The sequence below is a fragment of the Littorina saxatilis genome, linkage group LG12 (genome assembly GCF_037325665.1).
Source record: "Littorina saxatilis isolate snail1 linkage group LG12, US_GU_Lsax_2.0, whole genome shotgun sequence".
NCBI lineage: Eukaryota > Metazoa > Mollusca > Gastropoda > Littorinimorpha > Littorinidae > Littorina > Littorina saxatilis.
In genome coordinates, this window is record NC_090256.1 from 79,027,896 (window position 1) to 79,042,756 (window position 14,861).

The 14,861-nt window shown below is 43.7% G+C and overlaps 1 protein-coding gene across 8 annotated transcripts in view; it reads left to right on the forward strand.

Moving 5' to 3' along the window:
* The window catches only part of LOC138982861 (cGMP-specific 3',5'-cyclic phosphodiesterase-like), a 108,066-nt gene that overhangs the window by 19,283 nt on the left and 73,922 nt on the right, over positions 1-14,861 (forward strand). For all 8 annotated transcript variants that reach the window (XM_070356237.1, XM_070356235.1, XM_070356236.1 and 5 more), the window contains exon 2: positions 10,754-10,912. In XM_070356237.1, the coding sequence (XP_070212338.1) occupies positions 10,754-10,912 (159 nt within the window). The remainder of the gene's footprint in view (positions 1-10,753; positions 10,913-14,861) is intronic.

Here is a 14,861-nt window from a genome sequence, read left to right on the forward strand (position 1 = left end):
ACCGTACGCCGGCGACGGGATACCCGGCTTCGCCGGGAAGAAATAGAGGCGAATACCCGTACCGTACTGTACGCCGGCTTCGCCGGGTGAGTGGCGCACCGTACGCGATTGACGCCACACGAAGGAAGGGAGATAAACGCACAAAACACTGGAGAAGATAAGGAAGAGTTACTGGGAATGGATGTACAGAAAAACCATAAAAAAAACAAAATCGGTTGAGCGCTGCGCGCTGAGAGCACCTGTTGAAAATTTTCATCGACCAGATTGTGTCCGGGGTCTACCTGAATATGGCCACCAAATTTGAAGCAGATCCATCGAGAACTTTGGCCGTGCATAGCGAACACACACAGACAGACAGACAGACAGACACACACACACACACACACACACACACACACACACACACACACACACACACACACACACACACACACACACACACACACACACACACACACACACACACACACACACACACACACACACACACACACACACACACACACACACACACACACAAGCCGTATATAGATATAGATTGACTGACTCGATTTTGATATCACTGTCTCAACAGACCATAGCAGAAGATATCATCACACAGTCCGTCAATATTGGGTATTATGACGTCACGTGTTACCGACGTCGTCACTATTTTAGTTGGTTGGTTTTTACATTTAGTCAAGTTTTGACTAAAAGTTTTAACATAGAGGGGGGAATCGAGACGAGGGTCGTGGTGTATGTGTGTGTCTGTGTCTGTGTCTGTCTGTGTCTGTGTGTGTGTGTAGAGCGATTCAGACTAAACTACTGGACCGATCTTTATGAAATTTTACATGAGAGTTCCTGGGTATGATATCCCCGGACGTTTTTTTCTTTTTTTCGATAAATACCTTTGATGACGTCATATCCGGCTTTTTGTAAAAGTTGAGGCGGCACTGTCACACCCTCATTTTTCAATTAAATTGATTGAAATTGTGGCAAATCAATCTTCGACGAAGGCCGGGGTTTGGTATTGCATTTCAGCTTGGTGGCTTAAAAACTAATGAGTGAGTTTGGTCATTAAAAATCGGAAACTTGTAATTAAACTTATTTTTTTAATTAAACGATCCAAAAACAATTTTATCTTATCCTTCGTCATTTTCTGATTCCAAAAACATATACATATGTTATATTTGGATTAAAAACAATCTCTGAAAATTAAAAATATAACAATTATGATCAAAATTAAATTTCCGAAATCGATTCAAAAACTATTTCATCTTATTCCTTGTCGGTTCCTGATTCCAAAAACATATAGATATGATATGTTTGGATTAAAAACACGCTCAGAAAGTTAAAACGGAGAGAGGTACAGTAAAGCGTGCTATGAAGCACAGCGCAACCGCTGCCGCGCCAAACAGGCTCGTCACTTTCACTGCCTTTTGCACTAGCGGCGGACTACGTTCAGTTTCATTCTGTGAGTTCCACAGCTTGACTAAATGTAGTAATTTCGCCTTACGTGACTTGTTCTATGTTGTAATGGTTATCTTTGAGTCACCGATTGCAGACGAAAGCACACCAAATGGGAAATGTTAAACGCTAAATTTGGTGCAGCATTAATTCGTTCTGAGGGGCAAGAACGTACACGCGTCACTTTGCGTGACAACAGTCCTATTTGAAGTTACTTGAGGTAAAGTTAAAGACCACGTACGCCGGTGAGAGACTTCGTCTTGCGTTCAGCAACTCGCCCTAAGGAAGGAACGAAGTTCTCCAACTTGTAATGATGTTACTTCCGATAACTTTATCAATCACCTTATAATGGCTTGAGTGGAACTGAGTATGCAAAAAGTAACATGACATGCTCTTAAGTGGTCGATCAGCGTGCGATGGCAGATGGTGGTACCGTATAATAGATGATTATTCTGCCATTGATGAGGCATTTTACATATGTATCCGCGCGCATGCACACGTAGAAGGACGCGCACGAGCACGCACGCATGTACGCACACGTAAACTCACACACCAGCAAACACAACCGCACGTACACACACACACACACACACACACACACACACACGCGCGCGCGCGCGCGCGCGCGCGCACGCACACACACACACACACGCGCGCGCGCGCGCGCATACACACACACTATGCTGCTGCTGAATCTATTTTGCTCATTGCCTTAACGCCACTGTATGAGTATATTTACGTGGACCTTCATAATTATTAACGTATACTAACATTCATGCAAGTAAAAACATAACCCGTTAAAATGCTACCGTCTGTCGGAGTCTTAGCCAACAATTTCTGAATTACTTTTTTTGCCCCCGTTCGTTAACCGAAAATTATTGTTTATAATCGACTTGACGTTATTTGAAGAGGCGTTAATTGTCAGAGCTCACTGTACGGAGCGACGAATTCTGGTGTCAAGATTCTGACCGACAGTTTTACTTGACGTAGACTGAGTGGCGACTGTAGAAGTGAACTCATTATCTTATACTCTTTGTTCATTTGAGAACATACCATTGGCCTAAGTTACGCTGATATTTGATCACAATGCTAGAGAGAGAGAGAGAGAGTAAAAGAACACGTATTTACATGGTGCTAGCATCGCATAGTATAACTTTCATCTCAGAGGTGGATTAATCTTGCACAGTACTGTTTTCTGTTTGTTTGTCATGTGGATATTCCCGCAAGTATTAAACAAACGTGTTTTCTAACGAAACCCACTTCCAGTGATCCCAGTTTTGACGAAGTCATGACATTCTCGCATTTTTGAGTCACTTGAGAAAAAGTGACTCTATGTAATCGGTCAGTGTTAGTCTGTCCGGCCGGCCGTCCGGCCGGCCGGCCGGCCGTCCGTAGACACCACCTTAACGTTGGACTTTTCTCGGAAACTATCAAAGCGATCGGGCTCATATTTTGTTTAGTCGTGACCTCCAATGACCTCTACACTTTAACGATGGTTTCGTTGACCTTTGACCTTTTTCAAGGTCACAGGTCAGCGTCAAAGGAAAAATTAGACATTTTATATCTTTGACAAAGTTCATCGGATGTGATTGAAACTTTGTAGGATTATTCTTTACATCAAAGTATTTACATCTGTAGCCTTTTACGAACGTTATCAGAAAAACAAGGGAGATAACTAGCCTTTTCTGTTCGGCAACACACAACTTAACGTTGGGCTTTTCTCGGAAACTATAAAAGTGACCGGGCTCAAATTTTATGTGAACGTGACTCATTGTGTTGTGAATAGCAATTTCTTCCTGTCCATCTGATGCCTCATATAATATTCAGAACTGCGAAAGTGACTCGATCGAGCGTTTGCTCTTCTTGTTGTGTCTGGAAATGACTTAGTCTCACTAACTGGTTGCAACAAAACTTGTTTCTCTGGTGATTCAAGATGCTAGCGGCAGTGACATCTGCGCAGACCTGGCCTCGTAAGCGTAAGCTCATCCGCACGGGAGGTAATGGGGGTGACAGTTAGACACATGCAACACTGATTTAATCGATAGTTGCTTTCGGAGTCATTTCCCTTCCTAAGGTGGTCTACCCACTAGCTGAATAGACTCGACTTTTTTCATCGGAAATTTGATTCTGCATGCTTAATCTCTCCTTTCCCCCCTCGGCCTCCCCTTTCTTCGCCTACATACGAAAATGCTTTGAACTGTATTATTTTTCTTGGTATGTTCCAATAGGTATTCCACTTACATCCCCCCACAATGATCTAGAAAGTGGCTACTACATACGTACTGTAGAATATTAGCTGTTGTCTTTATGTAGCTATTTGTAGGAAATCAGAAAACGCCTTGGTATTTCAAAAAATCAAAAGTCCAAGGGACTAGAAAAGTTCTTTGCAGATGTGTTATGTAGACAGAATGTTTTTTCTCCCTCAAAAATTGTTAAAAACATCCAGTTATGCACGGGTGTCGCTTGGCATCAAGTTCTATCAAGTCAGGGACAACTTTGCTGTCAGTCCGGTAGAGCTGCGTTGTCCTCGCTGTGGGAAAGGGGACACCTAGGACTGCCTTCATCTTCTGAAAATTCCACAAACGGTTTTTGGCCATCAGAATTGATCCCAGCAACATCCTTGGTTATGCAACGAAAGTCTTGTTATTCAGACTAGAATGCTGGCTGTGGGATTTAGAAGGATGCAGGGGGGAGTCGGTGACGGTGGAGAAAAACGGACACACATAATTACTTTCGCAATTCGGCGTCCAGCTCCTGCTCTGCTTTCCGTTATTGAACTGTGCAGCTCAACTGCATAAGGTGGCAGACGCACCATAAGTCCTCGAGTTTTTCTGTTGCAATGACTTGTCACTGCCCGACATTTGGTCATCCGTGTTGCATGTCAAAATGTAAGTGAGAAAGCCCCCAGGCTGCAGGTTTACCATAACGGAAAGGGCCACCGAGTTCTTTGCAATGAATTGCCGCTGTCAGGCATTGTGTAGTCCAAGCAGCAGGTCTACATTGAAGAGAGAGTGAAAAGAACCAGGAGCTTAACCGCAAGGGCGAGGGGCGGATAATGGAATGGTTACAGCAGCTGCTTTGACCCGTCAGTTTCCCAGTGCCCAACAGCTTCCCACTCACCGTAGGATAAAAACAAAAACCACTCCCAACACTTTACTTATAACTTTTCGGGGAATGGGTGGAAGTTCAGCTCATCCCTACATGTATAAACATAAATGTCGGACAGAGCTACATTTCTGCGGACAGTTTGTCAACAAAGTAAAGCATTTAATTTCAGAGCTATACTTCTGAAACACGTGGTTTGCCTCTGAGTCCGTAGGTATTAGCTCTAGGTTTGTACAATACCACAGCTCGAAAACAAATGACTTTCTTCCATTGGATAACGAACCTTTCATATATACATTTTACTTCGGGATTCTGAATACAGTATAGGCAAAGCATACTTTGAATATTCTCAAAACACTGTGGAGCGACTGGTTCTGATTGAGACATAGGGATTTTCATTTTGTTCAGAAAATGTTGGTTTTTGAATAGACCAAATATAGAAGACAACTTAACTGCTTGTTTTCGGCAAACTTGGCTGCGACCGAGATCCAGACGAAACATAGACTAACTTTGAATTTGACAAGAGTGTCGCAAGGATGATGATGAGCCTTGGCAGTCGGAGAAAAACCTAAACTTATTTCAAATCGTCGAAAATGTTTCCCGTGGCCGAACTTTTTAACGAAAAGGTTACGCCTACGATTGCCCTATATCATACTTCCGAAAATTCACGAAGCTCTTATGGCCTTTTTCGCAAATTTGCCGAAGAAAACAAATCCAAGCAACACTCCCTGAAGTCCTTGCTGTGAGCGGTGTAATAACTGTAAAAATGTCGCACAGACTATAAAGCGGTTAAACGATACGATGCACCTCGCTCATACGGCAACTCAACAGCGTTGACCTTTCTCATCACCATTAAGATTCAAGTTAATGGCCGACGTGGTGTTATTGCATAACATACACTCCAGTGCACCAGACATCTCTGGAATCGATTTGTGGGAGTGACAAATGTTCCGCACTGTTTGACTGGCATCTGTGACTGTTTTTCCTTGACGGCTATGAATAAATCCAATTTTGTGGTCGGTGTTCAGTTAATTGCATTGCATTGCAAATGGGTGTTAGCCATGAACAAAATTCGTATTGTTTCGCCAGGAAGTGGGGAGTTATATTTCCGTTTGATCAGCCAGAGTCGGCTGCGGCTAGGTTTTCCGCAGTGGGGTGTGAGTTGGACTATCATTGGTAAACGCTTTCATTGTGGTAGAGAAGTTTCAGGGAGAACGACCGAAGTACGGAATCGAGAAATAAATTACGTCCTCTTTTTGGTCTCAGACTGCCGGTGTAAGAAGTTTTGAGACGATGTTCCAGCATTTATTTTTTCCACCATAATTCTGTCATAACCCTTTCGAATTAAGTAATGCTGGGGAGGCGCTATTCTTTCATTGCACATTCACACATACAGTCATCATTCAGGGTTGACTCTTTGAGCCTGACCACTGTGATTGTGATATGGCCTCAGTGACCCCAGTAAAGCATGTCACGTACTTTGTGACGCAGGCAGAACGTTAACACGCAGCTGGAAAAGAGAAATCTACTTTGCATTAATGTATGATGAGGTGGCCAAGCAAATGGGACGCAAACATTCTTAGTCAACATTCACTGGCGAAGGTACTGTCACACGCCGTTTCGTAACAAAGACAAGAATAGAACTTGAATCGTTCCTGAATGACCCTTCCGGGTTTAAAGGACTAGAAAACTCTAGAACCATCCAAACCACCACAAGCTATTATGTATGATGCATGATGTAACTGTCATCCTGTGAATCTTTGACAGTATTGTTTTGCTTGTGTTCTTTATTGAAGTAAAGTGCATAAAGGTCTCTCTGCTATCACTTCACCCCTCACCTCCCCGCTGCCCTAACCCCCCAAAACAACCGGAATGACTCCTGTCTCAGATTTTCAAAATGTTCCCAGCTTGGTTGCATTCCATTTTGTGTCATCAAAATATGCCGTGAATTTCTGTCCCAAATCCAAAACATCGAACATGACACCCAGTCTAGCATTTAGTCTCAAACTCATGCGACAGCGTAAAAGTACACTTTGCCACCTTGCTTTCAAGACGAGTTGAAAGGGTGATTGCTCAATCTTTCCTGATCTCTACTTTTCCAGAAAGTGCACACGAAAACACTGTCAGAACAGGGAAGTTGCACCCTCTCGCGACAAAGGAGCATTTGAAAGACCAGTAATTTGACACTAAAGAGAAAAGACAAACGTAAACGAAGAAAAGTTCAGCTCAGTTAAGGTCCACGACCGGGTGGACCGTTTGGTGTGGGGAGGGGGTGGGGGCAGGTTTAGATGGGAGAGATTTGGTGGGGACACATTTGATCAGGCAGCTGGTAGTGTCTTCTATTCATGTCTGCGATGAACCGTCTGCAGGGACTGTGCCGTCCAAACCACACACACACGCACACACACACGCACACACACACACCACGACCCTCGTCTCGATTCCCCGTCTATGTTAAAACATTTAGTCAAAACTTGACCAGCAGATCGCAGCCATTTCGGCGCATATCCTACTTTTCGCGGCCTATTATTCCAAGTCACACGGGTATTTTGGTGGACATTTTTATCTATGCCTATACAATTTTGCCAGGAAAGACCCTTTTGTCAATCGTGGGATCTTTAACGTGCACACCCCAATGTAGTGTACACGAAGGGACCTCTGTTTTTCGTCTCATCCGAAAGACTAGCACTTGAACCCACCACCTAGGTTAGGAAAAGGGGGAGAAAATTGCTAACGCCCTGACCCAGGGGTCGAACTCGCAACCTCTCGCTTCCGAGCGCAAGTGCGTTACCACTCGGCCACCCAGTCCTTGAGAGAGAGAGACAGAGACAGAGAGAGACAGATGTTAACTGGCAAAGCGAGAGTATCAGAGAAGGATCTCATATGTTTAGTGCTAGATTTCCAGGCAGATAAGCTGACAGACAGATCAGTAATAAGCACACATTTCCACAGAAAGGGGGTTTGGTCGAGGAAGGATAAAATTAGAAGGGGGAGGGGGGGGGTCTAAAAGATGCTGCAGGAAGGCTTCGTACAGAAGGTTTGAGAGTAAGAGAGACGAGAAGGAATACGTGGATGGAACTTGAGACGCTCCTGTATCGCGTAGATAAAACACAAAACGAACAAAAATTGACTTTGACAAGCGCATGTGCACATAAGTGCAGGAGACACACGTCGATTCTTACGTCCATGTTTTTGCAAGAAGCAGCAGAATTGTCACGATGGTTCCGAGTGTTTGTGTTGTGGGCCGCTATAGCGCTGGCATGAGGTCTTGGGGCCCGCTGCAGCCCTCCACAAACATTTTCTTCTTCTGCTAAAGGAGGATTCGTTTCACACCCTTGTCCCTTGGCAAACATTCTTTCTGAGCGCTGATTTCTTTTTATTTCTGCTTGCCCTATTTCCTGTAGCTTTTTGAAGGAACCTGAGGAGAGCGGAAATCAATTCTTTTCCTGGTGTGGTGTGTCTTCTTCTTCTTCGTTTCGTCTGTCGAGTTGTCTGTCTGTGACTGAGATTGCGACAACGCATGCGTCGGCGCGAGTGTATTTGTGTTAAAGGGTGCCTACGTGCTAAAGTAAGCGCGCTTGTATGCCAGTATGTATGTGTATCGGGGAGGGGGCACGCGTGGCGTGTGTGTGTATGTGTGTGTGTTTGCGCGCGCGCACGCGCTTCCGTTTTACTGTGAAACTTAAGGGACATCATAAATAAAGGATCACGATAATCACCATCCCAAACACAACCCTAATCCATGTTTGGTCCGGTTATTCTCTCCTCTCAGCGAACATATCCCCGGCAAGAAAAATAGCGCGCGCAATTTCACCATCGGACCATGTACCAAGGACACATCAAAAATAATTACCAAAATTGCGAAAATTACCGTTCAGAGTGCGTCTCAATTCTGGGGTTTTTTCCCTTCAATGTTAGGTTTCCACGAGAACATAATAAGAGAAGAGCGTAAAGAAAACGGAACATTTCTGTCAGTGTCACACACCTTCAAAGTGCGCAACAATAAAAAGTTGGCCTCCGCAGTAAAAGTTTTTAGTGATTCTCTCCCCAGTTCCTCCCAGTGAAAGTATTGATTTTCGAGTTGCAGATTTCGCCACTCGATCACCACCAACCTTTCTAACAAAAACGACGTCAGCACCGCAAAAACACAGAGGTTACGGTCTGTTTCCTTCCTATTCTCATGCCCCCGCATTTAATTCCGTTCGCTTTAAAACTGATTTTATCTGATGACGGCAACTCTGTCTGTGTGTCTGTCTCTCTGTGTCTGTCTCTGTCTCTCTGTGTCTCTGTCTCTCTCTCTCTCTCTCTCTCTCTCTCTCTCTATCTCTCTCTGTCTGTCTGTCTCTTTTTTCGCTCCCTCTCTCAGATTTCTTTCTCTCTCTCTCTCTCTCTCTCTCTCTCTCTCTCTCTCTCTCTCTCTCTCTCTCTCTCTCTCTCTCTCTCTCTCATAATTTCATGCCCCCGCATTTAATTCCATTCGGGTTAAATCTGATTTTATCTGATGACGTCTACTCTCTCTCTCTCTCTCTCTTACTCAATTAACATGTTGCATGTTTCGCTTTCGATTTGTATGTTGCTTACTTTGTCATTTTGTTGTATATGTTTATTTGCTTGTTTGCTTACTTGTCGATTGTTTGCTGGTTCGTTCGTTTACTTTGTTTATTTGTCATGTTGCTTTACTTGTTTATCATTTATTAGACATTTGTATTAGAAGTAAGGACAGGTTGTAAGAAAAGGCGTCGCCTTAAACCTCTCTCTCTCTCTCTCTCTCTCTCTCTCTCTCTCTCTCTCTCTCTCTCTCTCTCTCTCTCTCTCTCTCTCTCTCTCTCTCTCTCTCTCTCTCTCTCTCTCTCTCTCTCTCTCTCTCTCTCTCTCTCTCTCTCTCTCTCTCTCTCTCTCTCTCTCTCTCTCTCTCTCTCTCTCTCTCTCTCTCTCTCTCTCTCTCTCTCTCTCTCTCTCTCTCTCTCTCTCTCTCTCTCTCTCTCTCTCTCTCTCTCTCTCTCTCTCTCTCTCTCTCTCTCTCTCTCTCTCTCTCTCTCTCTCTCTCTCTCTCTCTCTCTCTCTCTCTCTCTCTCTCTCTCTCTCTCTCTCTCTCTCTCTCTCTCTCTCTCTCTCTCTCTCTCTCTCTCTCTCTCTCTCTCTCTCTCTCTCTCTCTCTCTCTCTCTCTCTCTCTCTCTCTCTCTCTCTCTCTCTCTCTCTCTCTCTCTCTCTCTCTCTCTCTCTCTCTCTCTCTCTCTCTCTCTCTCTCTCTCTCTCTCTCTCTCTCTCTCTCTCTCTCTCTCTCTCTCTCTTAATCTCTTAATCTCATAGAAAACTGTCGCGCACAATTTTCTTTAAAGCAGTTTTGGATGAGCTTTCCAGCGTTGCAAAATGCCTGAAGTCAATCGATGAGGTAGCGAGCGAATTTGATTTGCGGAGATCGAGTTATATGAACAGTAACTTCATTCTCTGATATTTTTTAAAGATCCGATCCTCAATCAGGCCAATTGGCGGATAATCTGATTTTATTTTATTTTTTCTGTAATCATCTTCCGCTTTCTAAAAATCGAAATTGAATTGTTTGGATTTAGTTTTAACTCGTCTTCCGGCTAGTAAAAATCGGGTGCTATGCCCTTATGAAGATATTTTCAACCTCTTGCATACACAATTGCCATCCTGGCTGATTGGCTTCACGCGCCAGGCGAAAGTGGATCGGATCCTTTTCTGTTTAGCATCCTTTTCCTGGAATCCACCAAGGGATCATTCAGTTAATCATTCAGTCAGTCAATCATTCAGCTCCGTGAGTGTAGGATCCTTGGTTAAACTAGGAGATGGACTGACAGACAAGGGACCGTACGTACCTATTGTATCATGTCCATAAGAGTATTCAAATAGTTAATTCATAAGTTAATTGTGAAATCAGCCGATCAGTCTCTGTGTAAATAAGATTCTCGTTTTAATTAGACCAAAAGATGAGATAACAGACCCACAGCATTCTGTCCATGAAATCATGAGGTCAACTCACCAACAAAGCAACCAAGAAGCCAAGCATCCAGCAAGCCAACCAACCCACCAGCTATACCCACGCTCTTTGGTGGGTGTTTTAGGATCTCAGGAGATTAACTGATGGACACTATTCTGTCCATTAAGTCTGTCATTCATTCAACCAGTCAACCAACCAACCAATCAACTAATTAATCTGTTTTCTATGTGTGTTTTCAGGATCCACGGTTCAACCAGGAGATAGACCGACAGACCGGGTACCGTACCCACAGCATCCTGTCTATGCCCATCGTCAACTATGAAGGGGAGGTCATCGGGGTGGCGCAGATCATCAACAAGATCTCAGGCAATCACGAGTTTACACAGCAAGATGAAGACGTAAGTGTCCAACGTTTGGTAGTATACATTCAAGTTCATTGTCCTAAAATTGGAGGACGGGCGCTGTGGCGTGGTGCTAAGACGTCGGCCTCCTAATCGGGAGGTCGTGGGTTCGAATCCCGGTCGCTGCCGTCTGATGGGTTAAGAGTGGAGATTGTTCCGATCTCCCAGGTCAACTTATTTGCAGACCTGCTAGTGGCTTATCCCCCTTCGTGTGTACACGCAAGCACAAGACCAAGTGCGCACGGAAAAGATCCTGTAATCCATGTCAGAGTTCGGTGGGTTATAGAAACACGAAAATACCCAGCATGCCTCCCCCGAAATCGGCGTATGCCGCCAGAATGGCGGGGTAAAAACGGTCATACACGTAAAAACCCACTCGTGCTAAAAACATGAGTGAACGTGGGAGTGTAAGCCCATGAACAAGGAAGACGAAGAAGGAGGAAGCTGTCGCTTATGTATCAAACTTTGCGGACGGAGAGAGATAGAACGCTGTTGTAAATAAAGCAAAATCTGTGATGAAAAAAAGATAATTTCGACTTTGAGATTCGATTACTTCTATAAGGCCTTATTACATGGCGGATTGTTCACGGAGAGAGCTGATTTGGGACATTTAACTTTAATTTTACCGAATGATTTTAGTATATATGCCCAGTGGTGCATAACAAAAGTGATTGGTTCAGGTCTCGTTTATAAATCATTTATTGACCGATCGAATTTCTAATTTCGGTCTAGATTGAAACAGACTGACCCAATGAAATTTAAAAATAACCCATTGGTATTTGGTGACACGGTCAAAAGACGCAGGGGAACAAGGGGGGGGGGGGAGGGGGGGGGACTTCAGAGACAGATAGATCATTATGTGTCGATGTGTTCGCAAAATATGACATGAGGTACAACAGCAGGTCCATGATGATCATTAAGATGTCCAGCCTCTAAGAGTTTTGGCTGATTGAAGAGATCGTGGTATGAATCTCCACTTGATGTCTTGAGGGAGAAAGGGGAAATAGAAAATGATCGACAGGGAAAACCTTCTCCACGACACACTCTTCGACGAGAAGGCGGGCTCTATCCGATTAACCCCGGGGGTGGGGTAGGGATGGCGGGAGGGGGGGGGGGGCGGACCGGGAGGGGTGGTGGAGAGAGATCTCGAGAGAGTGGATGGATGGATGGATGGATGCAGTGGTATATGTGCGTGCGTGTATTGCTCCTGCCCGTGTGTCCGTCTGCCTTCATGTCTGTCTTTACAACTTCGGTGTACGGGCGAATTCGAGCATGTGTTTGTGTCCATCATCGGTTTATATGTGCATGTGTTTGTGTCCATCATCGGTTTATATGTGCATGTGTTTGTGTCCATCATTGGTTTATATGTGCATGTGTTTGTGTCCATCATTGGTTTATATGTGCATGTGTTTGTGTCCATCATCGGTTTATATGTGCATGTGTTTGTGTCCATCATTGGTTTATATGTGCATGTGTTTGTGTCCATCATTGGTTTATATGTGCATGTGTTTGTGTCCATCATCGGTTTATATGTGCATGTGTTTGTGTCCATCATTGGTTTATATGTGCATGTGTTTGTGTCCATCATTGGTTTATATGTGCATGTGTTTGTGTCCATCATCGGTTTATATGTGCATGTGTTTGTGTCCATCATCGGTTTATATGTGCATGTGTTTGTGTCCATCATCGGTTTATATGTGCATGTGTTTGTGTCCATCATCGGTTTATATGTGCATGTGTTTGTGTCCATCATCGGTTTATATGTGCATGTGTTTGTGTCCATCATCGGTTTATATGTGCATGTGTTTGTGTCCATCATCGGTTTATATGTGCATGTGTTTGTGTCCATCATTGGTTTATATGTGCATGTGTTTGTGTCCACCATTGGTTTATATGTGTTTGTGTCCATCATTGGTTTATATGTGCATGTGTTTGTGTCCATCATTGGTTTATATGTGCATGTGTTTGTGTCCATCATTGGTTTATATGTGCATGTGTTTGTGTCCATCATCGGTTTATATGTGCATGTGTTTGTGTCCACCATTGGTTTATATGTGTTTGTGTCCATCATTGGTTTATATGTGCATGTGTTTGTGTCCATCATTGGTTTATATGTGTTTGTGTCCATCATTGGTTTATATGTGCATGTGTTTGTGTCCATCATCGGTTTATATGTGCATGTGTTTGTGTCCATCATTGGTTTATATGTGCATGTGTTTGTGTCCATCATCGGTTTATATGTGCATGTGTTTGTGTCCATCATCGGTTTATATGTGCATGTGTTTGTGTCCACCATTGGTTTATATGTGTTTGTGTCCATCATTGGTTTATATGTGCATGTGTTTGTGTCCATCATTGGTTTATATGTGTTTGTGTCCATCATTGGTTTATATGTGCATGTGTTTGTGTCCATCATCGGTTTATATGTGCATGTGTTTGTGTCCATCATTGGTTTATATGTGCATGTGTTTGTGTCCATCATCGGTTTATATGTGCATGTGTTTGTGTCCATCATTGGTTTATATGTGCATGTGTTTGTGTCCATCATCGGTTTATATGTGCATGTGTTTGTGTCCATCATCGGTTTATATGTGCATGTGTTTGTGTCCATCATTGGTTTATATGTGCATGTGTTTGTGTCCATCATCGGTTTATATGTGCATGTGTTTGTGTCCATCATCGGTTTATATGTGCATGTGTTTGTGTCCATCATTGGTTTATATGTGCATGTGTTTGTGTCCATCATTGGTTTATATGTGTTTGTGTCCATCATTGGTTTATATGTGCATGTGTTTGTGTCCATCATCGGTTTATATGTGCATGTGTTTGTGTCCATCATTGGTTTATATGTGCATGTGTTTGTGTCCATCATTGGTTTATATGTGCATGTGTTTGTGTCCACCATTGGTTTATATGTGTTTGTGTCCATCATTGGTTTATATGTGCATGTGTTTGTGTCCACCATTGGTTTATATGTGTTTGTGTCCATCATTGGTTTATATGTGCATGTGTTTGTGTCCATCATCGGTTTATTTGTGCATGTGTATCTGTATGTGAGGGGGATGGGGGTGGGGGTCAGTGTGTTTGTATGTGTTTGCGTGTGTGCGTACGTGTGTGTGTTGTGTATGCCAGAGAGAGAGAGACTGGCTGGCTGGTTGTTTGTGTGTCTGTCTGTCTGTCCGTCAGTCTATCTGTTTGTCTTAGTCGGTCTGAAAGAGGGAGAGGGGAAGTTGTCGGGGGAGGAGAGGGTGGGTTGGTGGGGTCAGGCAAGCAACGCCGACAAATCATTCTCCTTGAACAACTACACTGTTCCGGTTGATACACTTTCTTGTAACAAAGCAACCAGAATAGAACCTGTTTACAAAACTGTATCGCCTTGGTTGATCCTGTCTGTAAATAACTCCACAGACACCAGCTGTAAATCCACCACAGTTATTTTCAGAGTTCCAGACTAAGATGAAAATGGTGCTTTCCGCTGGCTAGTTCACGTTTGGTAACTGTAATTTCTCTGTTACGTTCCATTTCCCTCACGCTATCCGCTTTCGGATGATTTATTTTGAAGTCCTTTCGATTCATTCTCTCTGCAAACAGAAATAGTCCCCTGTTCAATACTGTTCTATACGCCGCGCTCTTATCAACTGGAAGCAGCTGTATAATTTGCGTGTGTGTGTGCGGTGTGTGTGTGTGCGCTGTGTGTGTTGTGTGTGTGTGCGCGGTGTGTGTGTGTGTGCGTTTGTGTGTGTGCGCGCGCGCATTTATACATGTGCACGCCTGAAGGTTCCAGGTGTTTGTTTTTGTTTTTCATTCTGGTGTTGCAACACTTTTATAACACGGCGACGTGAAACATCCGTCAAGAAGTCGAACTATTTCAGAGGTACCCTTTTCAGTCTTTTACAAAGACAGCATTTATATCCTGCTCCATTATGCAAGCTTCTACTTTTAGCCG